The sequence below is a fragment of the Paramisgurnus dabryanus genome, chromosome 6, assembly GCF_030506205.2.
Source record: "Paramisgurnus dabryanus chromosome 6, PD_genome_1.1, whole genome shotgun sequence".
Taxonomy (NCBI): Eukaryota; Metazoa; Chordata; class Actinopteri; order Cypriniformes; family Cobitidae; genus Paramisgurnus; species Paramisgurnus dabryanus.
The window spans coordinates 32,675,021-32,690,847 of NC_133342.1; the positions used below are offsets into that span (position 1 = coordinate 32,675,021).

The 15,827-nt window shown below is 38.4% G+C and overlaps 1 protein-coding gene across 1 annotated transcript in view; it reads left to right on the forward strand.

Moving 5' to 3' along the window:
• The window catches only part of lamc1 (laminin, gamma 1), a 77,405-nt gene that overhangs the window by 56,381 nt on the left and 5,197 nt on the right, over positions 1-15,827 (forward strand). The window contains exons 4-23 of the mRNA XM_065276631.2: positions 1,922-2,088; positions 4,936-5,124; positions 5,233-5,350; positions 5,442-5,540; positions 7,801-7,937; positions 8,037-8,159; positions 8,265-8,454; positions 8,530-8,642; positions 8,744-8,965; positions 10,202-10,390; positions 10,495-10,740; positions 10,829-10,982; positions 11,059-11,201; positions 11,289-11,467; positions 11,540-11,696; positions 12,942-13,147; positions 13,229-13,308; positions 13,394-13,531; positions 15,206-15,350; positions 15,442-15,591. Coding sequence (XP_065132703.1) covers positions 1,922-2,088; positions 4,936-5,124; positions 5,233-5,350; positions 5,442-5,540; positions 7,801-7,937; positions 8,037-8,159; positions 8,265-8,454; positions 8,530-8,642; positions 8,744-8,965; positions 10,202-10,390; positions 10,495-10,740; positions 10,829-10,982; positions 11,059-11,201; positions 11,289-11,467; positions 11,540-11,696; positions 12,942-13,147; positions 13,229-13,308; positions 13,394-13,531; positions 15,206-15,350; positions 15,442-15,591 — 3,145 coding nt within the window. The remainder of the gene's footprint in view (positions 1-1,921; positions 2,089-4,935; positions 5,125-5,232; positions 5,351-5,441; positions 5,541-7,800; positions 7,938-8,036; positions 8,160-8,264; positions 8,455-8,529; positions 8,643-8,743; positions 8,966-10,201; positions 10,391-10,494; positions 10,741-10,828; positions 10,983-11,058; positions 11,202-11,288; positions 11,468-11,539; positions 11,697-12,941; positions 13,148-13,228; positions 13,309-13,393; positions 13,532-15,205; positions 15,351-15,441; positions 15,592-15,827) is intronic.

Sequence of the window (15,827 nt, forward strand, 5' to 3'; positions counted from 1 at the left end):
TATAGCCTTAGACAAGCAATCCTAAATACATTTATGAGCGATTGCAGCATTTGTGGAAAGATTCTTTGTGTAATAGGGTTAATATGGATGCATTTTGTAGTTTTAAATATACATTGGCTGTTTAATGTCTACAAGTTCATGCAAAACTCCTTCCAATCTCTTAACTTCCAGTGTTTTTTGTCTCTGGGGACTTTGTATTACACTGAGCTTTGGACAAATATTACACAAAGCTTTAGACAGGAAGGACATGCAAAAGAAAGCCAGTATAAGGGATCAGAGCAGTGTTGAGCAAGTGTCAAACATATCCCGGTGCTTCAGAGCACGCCTTTTCACCTTAATCTGTTTGAAACGTGGAGCAGATTTCCATTACACAGTCCACATTCCCCACATTCCTGCCTGGGAGTGCTGGATTACAGAGTGCAGAGAAACAGAAACGGGGCGGGCAGACAGACAGAATGGCCGTGGAGGGCAGCCGGGCAGAGGCCGGAGGGAATCATTTACACCTGTTGCCTCACGGGACCCAAAACTGAGCCAAATCTGCCTAGATTCTGATCGTTCAGAGATGACCAGCAGCACCACACACCTGGTGGCGCATCGTGATTTATATGCATGTCAGATAAATATATATTTCAGGATTAGGAAATATGCACATCCGATGAAAGCACATCCTGCACCATCCTATATTAGGCATCACGTCATCTTTTCCATGAAGCTTTGCCAGGGATCACCTGAAACAATGCACAAAAGATGGCAAGTTCCCTCTTGTTTTCAGAGGCTCTGTTGAATTGTCTCTGCTGTACAGCAGCATGTTGAAGTCAAGTACATATAAGGTTTTGTGCCCAAACGTTGGCTCGTGCACCTGGTTTTGATGGGTAGGCCTACTGCTAAATATGTCAAATTGATTTGGTAATCTGGCAAACTAAACGTAGGATCTCTTTCAGGAATGTTTCAATGTTTGCTGGCAGCTTTTTCATGCATGTGCATGCTTAAAACTAGAGTTCACCCTAAAAGGAAAAGCTGTCGTCATTTTTGGCATTTAATCATTTAGTGTTCCTATAGCTCAATTGGTAAAGCATTGTGTTAGCAGCGCAAAAAGTCATAGGTTTGATTGTCAAGGCGAACACGTATTGAGAAAAGTGTATATTGAAGTCACTTTGAATAAATGCATCTGCTAAATGCATAAATGTAACTGCATTGACATCTCATTTTGTGTTTGACTGAAGAAAAAAACATTTTGAATGACATGTGGGAATAAGTGATGACAGATTTTTCATTTTTGAGTGAACTGTCCCTTCAATTCAGATGCATGGATATATGCAATAATATATTATAACATTTACTAGCAGCTTTAAGTCAAGTTCAAAGTGCAAACAAGACAAACATGCATTTGTTTTAATTATTTTGAAATACAATTGCATATGTTAAAACTTATGCATATTTATATTGAGTTTGTTTGTAAGCGTTAAACTTTCAAGATCTCGCAGTACCTTGATAAAGCTGTGTTATCAGATTAATTTGGTTATTATTATCTGGGAATAACACACCTAGAAATGTTTCCACTGGCCAACAGAATCAAGCATTCCAGATGACCGTATAACATAAAGACTTTAGGACAGAAATCACTTCTATAAGCAATTGTGTAAAGCACTATAGTCACTTCTATATACGGTACCTCAAAGGGCAGACAGGACAAAGACATCAGGCCTTCATTCTGACAACAAAGGCGCGGTGACAATTCGGTGATAGGCTCAACAAACATCGTCAGACCTCTGTGTTTGAACAGCTTTGCGGCACGTTTTTGCCTGCCTGAGCTGTTTTTTCTACCACAGGATGTGTACACACATATACAGTAAGTTTGCCCTGTCATTGTGCAGTGACCTCTTGCACCTGACCGTTTACCTTCTCTGTTTCTCTCACCCAGGTGCAAGTGTAACGGTCATGCCAGCGAGTGCGTGAAGAATGAGTACAGCAAAGTGGTGTGTAACTGTAAACACAACACGGAGGGGCCAGACTGCGGCGTGTGCAAGCCCTTCTACAATGACCGTCCCTGGAGGAGAGCCACGTCTGATAACCCTTACGAGTGCATGCGTGAGTCTCCTCTTCTAGATGACTTGAATTTTTTAAAGGAGCACTTTAACCAAAGCAAATAAATCATTTTCTCACCCACATGTTGTTCCAAACCTGTATTATCACAGGAGCACAGAAGTTAGACATTTGGTCTTCATCATACAATGAAAATACATTATGATTCATACTTGTTTCCATGTATGAAAAACAGATGCTAAAGGTGGTGTTTCTCAACCAGGGGTCCTGGTGCCCTAAAGATGACCTAAAATTATTTATAATATGGTATTATTGCTAATTTTGTCATGTACTTTATAGCATAAAATTTATGTGTATTTTTTTAAATAGCACTACTATACATAGTTTCAATTTCAGTCCTATTTTTACAGTGAGCATCACTAAACACCTTATGAAAAATTGATATGCATATTTGCTTAATAAACCTATAAAGTTAATGTTTACAATCTTATGAGCATACACACCAAAACTGAATTGAACTCGTTGCATGAGTAGATTAAATACAAAGTCAATGCAAAGACGCGAATATATGCGAACTCGTGCGGGGCGATGCTTATGACACAAATTGGGCAGACTGATTGCCGCAAACATGCTTCCTCGTACATTTTCAACTCGGGTGGTAAATTTGCATGATAAAAGTTAAACAGGCAACTTTTTTACAGTTAGTACTGCTTACATGTGTCTTAAGATTTTTTTATACATGAGCTTGTTTAATAGCGCTAGGAATATAATTGTAAATGGGTCAGTGACAAAAACCGTCTGGCAAGATGAGAAATTCTAAAATCTTTTTAAAAAGAATGCATCAGGTTTATTTCAATGCACATGGTGTATTTGTTAATTTTATGCAATAAAAAATTACATTTGTACCATTTTTATGAAAGTTAAGACTGAAAGGATCTGAAAATGTCAAATGGTGTAACCGCCAATTGCGCCAAAGACTGAGAAATATTAAATATTTTATCCACCTTGATGGCATGTAAGCGTAATCATAAAAAAAAATCGTTTTTTAAATATAATATCATTTTATAAGATATTTCTAAATGTAAATTTTAATGCGTTTTTGTAATATTTGTCCTGACATACGCTGAAAACAGCTGTTATTTTAAGTAATCTTTGACAAAAGATGTAAAAATCTATGTAAAAAATTCATATTACACTAAACTAGATGATTTTTTTATGAATTTATTTATATCTTCATAAAAAATACTAGTTAGACCAATTGACACAGACTGGTTACACCAGTTCGCAATTATCCACCCAATATTCTTTCAAAATGAAATAAAACCAGAAATTTTATACTTGGTCCTCAAAAAAGAGAATGTCTGCAAGTAATCTGAAAATTTATTTTGAAATTTTAACCGTTTTACATTTAATTGAACGATACGGACACAAAATAATTCACGTCACGCCATTGACTCAAATATAATAATATGAATACAATAATTGTTTTTTGCAGTTGCTACTGCAATGTATTTTGTAATGATACCATTTATCATTTATATTTCATACATATATTATATGTATATTGTGTCCAAAATGTTAACTATGATTTTAAAAATCTTTTAATGTGAAGGTTTATGGTTAAATGCATGAAATTACGTTTGTAGAAAAAACTTTATTTTAACAGATTAATTTCTGTTATTAGAATACAAAAATTTTATTTTAAAGTATTATTTTGAACTAGATGACTTGCACTGAATATTAAAGAAAAAGCTGTCAATAAGAGCCCAGATTAAATGTGAAGTTCTTCAATATTCTTTAAAATTCAGTCTAAAGTCAAACTTCAAGAAGCTTCTTGATAAAATGACACCAGTATGGTTTTGCAATTTCTAGGCAAAGGGTGACTGCACTTCAGATGATAAAATATAACAGAGTTTTGATTTATTTTGGATGCTTTCAGTCACCAACATAAATTCCACAGTTGCGTTTGTGTTATGCCATAGTTTGGACGAGTTTATTATCATTCTGTTATGTGCAAAAATCTATAAATAAAGAACGAGATAGCTCTACTATATATATCTTAGTACGTTCTTTCTCTGTATTAACTGTATAGCTGCTTTGATACAATGCAAAATTGTAAAAAGTGCTATGGAAATTTTAATTAAATTGAAAAATTACAAAGTTGAAATTAGGATATTTGGGTAACACAAAAAAGGTTACAATAAGGTTGTATTTGTGCATTAGTAAATGCATTAGCTAACATGAACTAAAGGGGAACAATATAGTTTAACAAATGTTAAACTTGAACAAATATTACATTTAAGTCCAAAAGGTTGAGATCCACAGCTCTAAGGTCTTGTTTTGTGTTTCAGATAAAACAATACAGGATTAAAACAACATGTGGGTTTATAACAAAATGTTAATTATGGGGTAAACTACTACACCTGTTACTCCTAATGTCCTATGTTCAGTGTAATGTCGTATGACACATCACAAAAATTTGATTTCCTTCTTCATAAAATCTGAATTTACACTCTTTCCCCATAGACTAACCTCCACCCATGTTTTTGTTTTTCTCAAATCATATTTTAAGTTTTGGTTGCATATGCATGCAGCCACGTCCTGAAAATGCATGACTAATCTACACATCTGATGCTCAGTTTTCTCACACCCACAAATCTCTTGCTACTCCATCCCATAGTTCCACTCTTTCTCCCATTTCACTCTCATGAATGTTTATCCACCGAGCAGAGGCTTAAATCCCGACGACTTGCGTCATTCAGATTGCATAAGTTCCTCTGTTATCACCCCAGACTTTGAGCATTTCTCACATTGCAAATGTTGCCTGTGTCAGATGCTCAAATGAATGCTGCCTTTGGGAATTCTGAACATAGGGGTGTGTCTCTCTTTCAGCCTGTAACTGTAACGGCAAGAGTAATGAATGTTACTTTGACACTGAGCTGTATCGTGCCACGGGTCACGGAGGTCATTGCCGCAACTGCGCAGACAACACGGATGGGCCCAACTGCGAGCGATGCTTGGACAACTACTACAGAGATGGATCCGGTCGCCGCTGTCTGTCCTGCGGTTGTAACCCTGTCGGTGAGTTTTAAATGTTATGCAGACATGTAACGCACTACACTTTACATCAATGCTTTTGGGCCTTTTCACATAAATAGAGTTTGTGACCGTTTTTTGGGTTGTTCACAGGTTCTCTCAGTACCCAGTGTGATAACACTGGCCGGTGTAGCTGTAAGCCTGGAGTGATGGGAGATAAGTGTGACAGATGCCAGCCAGGGTACCACACGCTGACTGAAGCAGGCTGCAGGTACCGGCCCTTTAAATCATTTAGCATAAACTCTAAAAAGACCGTATTTTATTTGCAGACCCATTAAGCTTTGAGTTGTGTCCATCTCCAGACCGTGCTCGTGTAATCCAGCCGGAAGCACGCAGGAGTGCGATGTAAACACAGGACGCTGCCAATGCAAGGAGAACGTGGACGGCTTCAGCTGTGACCGGTCAGCCTCTTAATTTTTTTTAACATCCGTACACATTCTCTCTCATACACAGATGCACAACGACAACTGTCGTGGCTTTGAAAATACCCAGGGGCTGTTTATCATCCATACTTGACTTGTTCACAAGGACAAAAGTTATTATTGTGTCGGGTTTGTTTAAATCTCGTCTGAAATTGGAATTGAGTCATCAGCATTTGTGTCGAGGAATTAACACGGGCATGGACGCAGCGGCAGATGGGCCTATAAAGATTCTCGAGCTTTCAGCTCCCGGGCCGTTATGAGAATATCTGCTTATAACCAGCTGTTTATCTGACGTCTGCTTGGTTTTCTAATGGAAAGTCCCTGTGTGAGTGTTTGTCTGATGGATAGGATCTGAGCGGGGTGGGTGTCTGAGGAACAAAATTAGGAGCCTGGATCTCTCAGTGTCAAATGAAAGAAAAAATAGCTCAGGGTAGCAAAGGTTTCCCTGTTGAGAGCCCTCATTCAGCCCATGTAGGGCCTCCAGACTTACAGTCACCATAAAGTGTTTAACTGCTTCTTAACTGTAATAGACACGACGGGGACACCAACAACTAGTTGATTATATTAGTTGGGTTGAAAAGTTGACATTTTTTAGGTTTTTGTGGTTTAGCAGCGTGCTTTAATCTTGTTAAAGATTAAAAACAACAATGTACAAAAGTGGACTAAAGTGCTTTTTTTGTTTCGCGTAAAAATGACATCAATGTCAAAACGATCCATGTAGCTGTGTTTGAATGCCTCTTGCGATCTTTAGAAAAGTCTGTATAATCCCATGTTTCCTGACTGTCTTCACCCAGCACTTTTCACCAAAATGTCATCTTTTACCCCTCCTCAACCCCCAAACACACACACACCCTTTCACTTGCATGTCAGCTGTGACATTCCTCTCATTCATTCAGCCTGACCACACATGAACTGATAATCCTGCAGTACATCCCCATGAGAAACACAGAAAGAGGTCTCAAGAGTTAAAAACAATACTACAGTTCTTGATTTATACAGCTCTTATACAGTTTGTGGTTTTGGATGTCCAGTGATGATCTCACTGGTGTTAAGTGACGATCCGTTCACCGTGATTTGTTACTTTGGCACCAAATCCATGCGACCCGCACATGAGTCTTTTTGTATTTGGCAGTAGTTTTATGCAACATTCACATCAAAACAACATTCCTCAATATAAATGTCATTCTTGCGTGTTATGCTGATCGACGTTGACAGCAGTTTTGTCTGAAAAGTGAGTTAATGCATAACATTAGGAGCATTGCTAACAGCAGCTGATATAAAATCCCACAGTAATGGCCTTGAATTATAATATTATTAGATACGGTGGATTTATTGTAGTTTGATGGCTGCCGTGCTATGAAGGGGGGGAATTGTAAGTCAAAATATTTGCAAAAGTTGCATTGTAGTGTCTTTTAGCGCTTTGCTGTTTAGCTTGTTTCTCATGAGGGTGCACTGCCCTGACAGGCCATCCATGTAAACCTGATCTGCTTTTTCTTTTAAAAACTAAATTATTAAATATTGTTATTTCAATTCTTATAGCAAAGTCTCTTAAGGGAAGCCGAGCCACTAGGTGGCGATGTTTGCAACGCCTCCGGGTAGCTATTTCGGTCATGGAAAAACTAAAGTCCTATCTAGTTGAATGGGCAGACAGATATCTATAAAATCACAATTAAACAACATATTTCTGTCCAATAATTAAACCTGACATCAATTATACCAGAACTTTTTTTTTCTCAAATTGCAGTAAACACCTTATTTAAAGGTCGCTACTCATGCAACTCTGTACAGAGCCCCTCCACCAGTCTTTACTGATTGATGATTGGTTCTTTTAACTAGAAGGCGGGACTTCCATTGCCAGAACGGTCATAATGCCACGCTCAATGTCTCCTATTTATAGCAAGAAGGGCTCAATCTTGTGGGATACCTTTATCTAAACATTAAAGGCGGGGTGCATGATCTCTGAAAGCCAATGTTGACTTTGAAATCACTTAAACATACACGCCCCTACCCCAATAGAGTCTGGACCTTCTTTTGATAGACCCGCCCCACACATACGCAACCCAGGCAACGATGTCTGTTAGTAGACACGCCCCTTACTGCTGATTGGCTACAAGTGTGTTTTGGTACTTGGCCTGACTCCCTTTTTCCAAAGTGTTTTCAAAAAGTGTGTACCCAGCCTTTAACATGTTACTATAAACATCAAAGCTAAAATAAATGCTAAATATATTTTTGCTTTCAGGTGTAAACTGGGCTTCTTTAATCTGGACCCCCAAAATCCTCTGGGATGCACCCCATGCTTTTGTTTCCAGCACTCCACTGTGTGCGAGAGCGCCGATAGCTACAGCATTCACAAAATCACCTCCAGCTTTGATAGAGGTGAGTATCCATAAATCCAGTCACATCCTGGCCCATGTGGTTTTCAGCAAACACATGCTTATGAGAAACAGCTGATAACATGTGTCACGTTGTATATAGATGACGAGGGTTGGAAAGGACAGCGGAGAGACGGATCCAGCGTACCTGTGCAGTGGTCACCGAGCTCTCGCGAGATCTCACTTATCTCCGAAGATTACTTCCCTATTTACTTTGTGGCTCCAGGTATAAGATAATTCAGCTAGGTTAAAGAATCAACTTCATATGCTTTAAATAATTCGTAATAAATGTATGACCGTGAGTGATATCTAACGATTTCTGTTTCTGCAGAGAAATTTCTTGGCGATCAGTTGCTGAGCTATGGTCAGAACCTCACGCTAAACTTTAGGATTCAGCGACACGACGCGCGTCTGTCAGCCGAGGATGTCGTACTGGAAGGGGCGGGCTTTCGTGTTGCCGTACCCCTTATTGCCCAGGGCAATTCCTACCCAGGAGAAGAAATGCAATCATTTGTCTTTAGGTGACGTTTTTAATTTATTTTCACACATTCACCGTCGAAATTTCTCTTTCTAAATTTCTCTTTTAACTCATTCAGACTCCACGACACCACTGACTACCCCTGGAGACCCACGTTGAAACATGCAGACTTCCAGAAACTTTTGCACAATCTGACCTCCATCATGATTCGTGGAACCTACAGCGAGAGAAGTACGTCTGCCAATTCACATGGACCTGTGTTGCGTACTTCTGCCTACCCAAATATACTGATTGTAAAGTAACAAAATGCATTGTACCGTTCTCAACCATAGGTGCTGGCTATTTGGACAACGTGGCCCTCACGACAGCTCGTCATGGACCCGGCACCCCAGCTCGTTGGGTTGAGAAGTGCACGTGTCCTCCCGGTTATCTGGGACAACACTGTGAGCAGTGCGAGGTGGGATACAGGAGGAGCCGTCCCGAGCTGGGCCGCTTCAGCAGCTGTGAGCCCTGCAACTGTAACGGACACAGCGACACATGCGACTCTGTGACAGGTTCGTCATCGCAGCCGGCCTAAATCTACCGCATTTCCGTAGTGTTGATATATCGCTTACTTAAAGGGATAGTTCACACAAAAATGAAAATAAGGTCAGAAATTGTTTAAGATGTTTTAGTCCGAGAGCTTTCTGACCCTCCATTGAAAATCTATGAACGGTATACTGTTCATGTCCAGAAAGGTAATGAAAACATCATCAAAGTAGTCCATGTGACATCAGTAGGTCAAAATGTAGTAAATACATTTTGGTCGAAAAAAAAACAACAACTTTATTCAGCATTGTCTTCTCTTCTGCATCTGTTGTGAACCGCGTGCATGACACTGAAGTGACGCTGCTGACGTGTTATCCTCAGGCATGTTTGCGAAGATTTTTTTCACATTTACAGCGTGCGTCTCCCTCAAACTGTAAACGAAGCTCGGGTGCAAAAAAAGCTGGGGCGCACCGGATAACACGTCAGCAGCATCACGCAGTTTCGTACACGCGTTTCACAACAGACCTGGAAGAGAAGACAATGCTGAATAAAGTCCAAATTTTTCTTATTTTTGGACCAAAATGTATTTTCGTTGCTTCAACAAATTCTAACTGACCCACTGATGTCACATGGACTACTTTGATGATGCTTTTATTACCTTTCTGGCCATGGACAGTATACCGTACATAGATTTTCAACAGCGGGTCAGCAAGCTCTCAGGCTAAATATAAACATCTTAAACTGTGTTTCCAAAGATGAATTTCCAAAGTTTGAAACGACATGATGGTGAGTCATTAATGACATTATTTTCATTTTTGGGTGAACCATACCTTTAACTTCTTTCAAAAGAGAGTCATTAGTGTCTATTGTGAAGATAAGAACGACCAAAAAAAAAGGTTCACACATAATATGAAAAATCTACAACATGGATAGGAATAGATTTCTTAAGGAGATGCATGTAGGCATCCCAAAACAGAAATGTACCTACCGCCCACTTGTGAAAACTAAGCTGTTAACTAATAAATCTATTAGTTTACTATTTATCGCTATTTTAAAAATAGTGAGCATTGCTCGGCAGTAAATGTTTCAGTGTTCTGCGTGCCGCCACATGATCTTCTCACGTTGCATGGTTAACTCTGTCAGAAGGGTCCAGTTAACATGTTGGAAATAAACTGGATTTGTAACTCTACCTTTAGCTTTGATTGTGTAATGTTGCCATCTAGTGGTGTGATGTGGTATGGTTGTGTCCTTTATCACTGCAGGAATGTGTAACTGCAGGCACAACACGGCAGGAATGAGCTGTGAGAAGTGCAAGAATGGTTTCTATGGCGACTCAACAGTGGGGTCCTCCACAGACTGTCAGCCGTGTCCCTGTCCCGCAGGTGCCACATGTGCTGTGGTGCCGAAATCCCAAGAGGTGGTCTGTACTAACTGCCCAACAGGGACTACAGGTACAAAATTTTTTTTATTGCTTAATGTGATGTGTGTATCAATGTGAAATAAATGATTTGACAAACAAGGTAATATATTTAATTTGTGTGTATCTCGTACACAGGTAAGCGATGTGAACTTTGTGACGATGGGTTCTTTGGGGACCCACTGGGTGAGAATGGTCCAATCAGGACGTGTAGGGCGTGCAGCTGCAATAACAACATCGACCCCAACGCTGTGGGTAACTGTAACCGAGAGACAGGCGAATGCCTCAAGTGCATCTACAACACGGCCGGCGTATTCTGCGACCGGTGCAAAGAGGGTTTCTATGGGAACCCACGTGCCGCAAATGTAGAGGACAAGTGCAAACGTAAGTAAAATTGTGCGTTTTTTTTTTTTTTTTTATATATTTATGTATTCAGTATATATACAATATGTTTATTTTTTCTTGTCTGCAGCATGTGCTTGCTCTCCGTACGGTACGGTGGACAGGCAGACGTCCTGCTCGCAGTCCACAGGTCAATGTCAGTGTCTTCCCTTCGTCATCAACAGAGACTGCAGCGCGTGTGAACCCGGCTTCTTCAACATACAGAGCGGCGAAGGCTGTGAACGGTATTTCATCTCTTTCCTATTTTGCTTTTATTTGAGACGTGCAACTTAAAACACGCTTTTGAATCTATTTGCTCAGATGCCACTGCAACGCTATCGGTTCAACGAACGGCCAGTGTGACATCGCTACCGGTCAATGCGAGTGTCAGCCCGGGGTGACGGGTCAACACTGTGAGCGCTGCGAGATCAACTTCTTCGGCTTTAGCGCATCAGGATGCAAACGTAAGACTTGAAGGACTCCTTCCTGTCGAAGATTGATTGCAAATGTTGTGATTGACGGTTGTCGTATAACTGCTTTGTGTTGTGTAGCTTGTGACTGTGACCCAGAAGGTTCTCAGTCCGCTCAGTGTGAAGAGGACGGCCGTTGTCGGTGTCGTGCAGGTTTCGTGGGAGCTCGCTGTGACATGTGCGAGGAGAATTACTTCTACAACCGTTCGACGCCTGGCTGCCAGCAGTGCCCTAATTGTTACAGTCTGGTCAGAGATAAGGTAAGGTCAACTTCTAAGGGGAATTTGTTTTGTAAGTGAGGGCACCTCTAACGCCTCGGTCTTTTTATACAGGTGAACCAGCAGAGACAAAAGCTTCTTGACCTGCAGAATTTAATTGATAATCTGGACAACAGTAAGGAGACTGTGAGTGACAAGGCCTTTGAGGACCGACTGAAAGAGGCGGAGAAAACTATAATGGACTTGTTGGAAGAGGCTCAGGCTAGCAAAGGTACTGGTTATCAAATTTAGCTTATCAGAATGAGTTTTATTCACCAGGTGTGCACAAGCACACTTTAATTTAATTTTATTTAATTTAATTTTATTAAATAAAATTAAGAAAATTATTAGTGGATGATCTAACTACACTAGTCAACATTCGAAGTGGATCAAAACCTTTAATAAATGTTTACATAAAACCAATCCCTAATACCCATTCTTGTCTTAGGACAACTTTGATAAACTTTTGTGATCCACTTCAAATGTTGACTAGTATATTATTGTATGAAGTATAAAATCGTTCTATACGTATTATATCAATTTATTTATATGCATATGTACTTATATTAATATGATTGGTTCAGTTTGAAATTCATTATCTTGTATTATAACATAAAATAAATAAATTAAACTATTACTGGATGAACACCCAAACATCCCCCCGTAACTTCTGCCCCCGTCTGGAATTTCACCCAATCTCATTTGGTCACCCTAGATAAGTAAGTAAAATAAATTAAATAATAATAACAATGTGGTATGCATCTGGAACAGAAGACATTAGAGTTGTAATGTGCACATTGCAATATAAGTTGCAATATAAGCCATTGGCTGCAATTCACAGACTCACCACTAGATGCCGCTAAAAGTCTCATATTGCACATTTAAAGGGATAGTTCACCCAAAAATGAATATCTTGTCATCATTTACTCAGCGTCATGTTGTTACAAACCTGTATAAATTGTGTTGTTTAGATGAACACAAAGGAATATATTTTGAGAAATGTTTGTAACCAAGCCGTTCGTGGACCCCTTCACATCTATAGTAGGATAAAAGAATACTATAGAAGTGAAAGGGGTCCACGAACGGTTTGCTCACATAACTCAGTGGTATAGCATTGCATTAGGCACGCAAGAGGTAATGGAAAAATGTATACTGTAATACCTTGTAATCCACTGTAAGTCGCTTTGGATAAAATTGTCCCTAAAGATTTCTGCAATGCAAAAACCAGGGGTATACTGACTGATACACTGTTAATTTAAACCAGTGTCTGGGTTTGTCCATATTCCCCTTTTACCATTGGGTTGAAACAACCTAGCATTTTTTAGAGTGTAACATTAAAGCATAAAACTATTCCTAAAATCTGATTGGTTAACAGCATCACGCATGTTTATCTATGAACCTGTCATACTTGTTTAAGTGTTCATCATACTGTATTATACAGCAATCTTCAGTTTTAATGTTTATGAATACTATACAGAAGTGGACAAAGGCCTTTTGGATCGTCTGAACAACATCAACAAGACTTTGAACGCTCAGTGGAACAGACTGCAGAACATCAGGAGCACTGTGGACAACACAGGCGCTCAGGCAGACAAAGCACGTAACCGAGTCCGTGAAGCAGAAGACCTGATCAGTGTTGCCAGAGAGGAGCTGGACAAAGCCAAGGAGGCCATCAGCAAAGTGGTCAGTCAAACAGCACCTTAACAATACTGCCCTGAAATGTAAAACTTCTGTATATTCAAATGTTCTTGTTTTTATCCATAGGACATCAAAATACCCACAACATCCGGAGATCCAAACAACATGACTCTTCTGGCCGAGGAAGCCCGTAAACTGGCCGAGAAGTGAGTTGTCTTTATGAGAGCTAATGTCTTATTTTTTTTGCAGTCTTAACAGTTTGACCTAACACAATCTGTTAATTTTGTGCAGACATAAAGCAGACGCAGATCAAATTGAGAAGATTGCGAAAGACGCCAATGACACGTCCACCAAAGCATATAACCTGCTGAAGAAGGCATTGGACGGCGAGAACAAGACGAGCAGTGACATCGAGGAGCTTAACAAGAAGTACGTCTCAGACGAATCACATACCACTTTTTTACATTATTTTTCTTCACAGAACTATATTTGGATCCTAAAATACTAAATAATCATTTGTGTTAAAATATTTATTTAAATAGGAAGATCAGGAAACCAAAACCACAAAGTGTGATCTAGAACAGATATAAAATTACATGTATTTATTTTTAGACACCTTTATGTAATGACCTAGAGTGCATTGCAAGCTTTTTTATTGGTCTGTGTCTAAACCCCTCACCTTTTTCACTTCTAACACAATGCTTTCTATCTAGTTCAGATATAATACAATATTATTTATAGTGCTGTGCAAAAATTATTAATCGCATACAAAATAAAAGTGATTTTTAGCATAATATAAAATGTGTGTGCTGTGTGTAATTATATGTATATAAATACACACACATTCATGTATGTATTTAAGAAACATTTACGTGTGTATGTATTTATTTATTTATTTATATTTTTCTATATTTTATATATAATGAAAATATATATATATATAAATAATCATTTCTGAAATGTATATATGTATTTGTGAGTGTTAAAATATACATAATAATTACACACAGCACACACACACATTTTATGAAAAAATAACTTTTATTTTGTATGGGAGTAATCGCAAGAAATCTTTGCCCAGTACAACGCAACGCAATGCAATACAATACACATTTATTTTATTAATTTTTATTATTTATTTATTTGTTTGTTCGTTTATTTTATTCTATTTTATTTTATTATTAGTCAACTGAATTTATACAAGTATTATAATATCGCGCAATGCAATACACATTTATTTTTATTTATTTTTATCATTTATTTGTTTGTTTGTTTGTTTTATTCTATTCTATTTTATTTTATTATTAGTAGGGTTGGGTACCGAAAATCGGTGCCAATAGGGAACCGGTTCTAACGTAAACGGTAGTAACCAGACCGAATACGAATGAAAAATTCGGTGCCTGATTTCGGTTCCTGACTTTTCTTTACCGCCACCTGGTGTTCCTATATAAAGACTTCAGATGCAAAAGCCTCTAAAATGCCAACTGAGATTTTCTTCTCAAATTATCATTTTTATCAATAATATATATATATATATTATTATAAAAAAAGTTCCAGTAAATAAAAGTTGTTTTTTTGACAACGTGTGTGCCTTTTTTTTCTAAAGTACCGATATAAGAACCGTTTAAGAACCGGAACCGTTAAAAAAATACCGAGTAGGTACTGGTATTGAATAAAACCCAACCGATACCCAACCCTAATTATTAGTCAACTGAATTTATACAAGTATGACAAGTATGATAATAAAGGGCAATGCCGTACACATTTATTTTTTTATTTTATTATTTGATTTCATTTTTATTTTTTTATTTATATATTTTATTTTTTTATTTATATATTTTATTTTATTTATTATAAGTCAACTAAATTTATACAAATATTACTGTTTTGTATTCACTTGTATAACTCAGTAGTATAGCATTGCATTAACCACGCAAAAGGTCATTGGTTCGAACCCAGGAAACACATGCATATTAATGAAATAATGTATACTGTACCTTGTAATGCACTGTAGGTTGCTTTGTATCAAATTGTCTGCCAAATGCATGAATGTAAATGACTGAAATAGTTTTAAAGCTAAGGCATTTGTTTATATTTGTTCAGGTACAATGAGGCAAAGGATCTGGCCAAGAACCTAGAAAAACAGGCCGCCAAAGTCCACGCTGAAGCAGAAGAGGCTGGAAACAAAGCTCTGAAGATCTACGCTAACCTCACCAGCCTGCCTTCAATCAACACAAAATCATTAGAGGTGCTGATCTTACAGCAGTTAAGAAACATTTACTCTGCAGTCTGCTCTCATATACCCATAATCAATTACTTCTCAATCTATTTAATCTTAGGACGAAGCCAATAAGATTAAGAAGGAGGCGTCAGACCTGGACAAACTGATCGATAAGACCGAGAAAGAGTATGACGAACTGAGGGACGATTTGAGAGGGAAGGAGGCAGAGGTCCGTAAACTACTGGAGAAAGGAAAGACCGAGCAACAGGTACATAACCCATTTGAGTATTTGACTTGTATGGTCAAACTGTATGCATTTAGGTTGTGTGTTTCAGGGGTTGTTTGCCTTTTTTTAAACAAGGGCCCTTTGGTGGAAGGAAATATGGAGTATGGGCCCTTGTAACATATACTATGAAGGGGTACTCTTTCAAAAGAGTTCATATTAGCACGTCAGAGGTACATATTGGTAACAAAGAAGTGCATATTAGTACCTCATGGGTACAT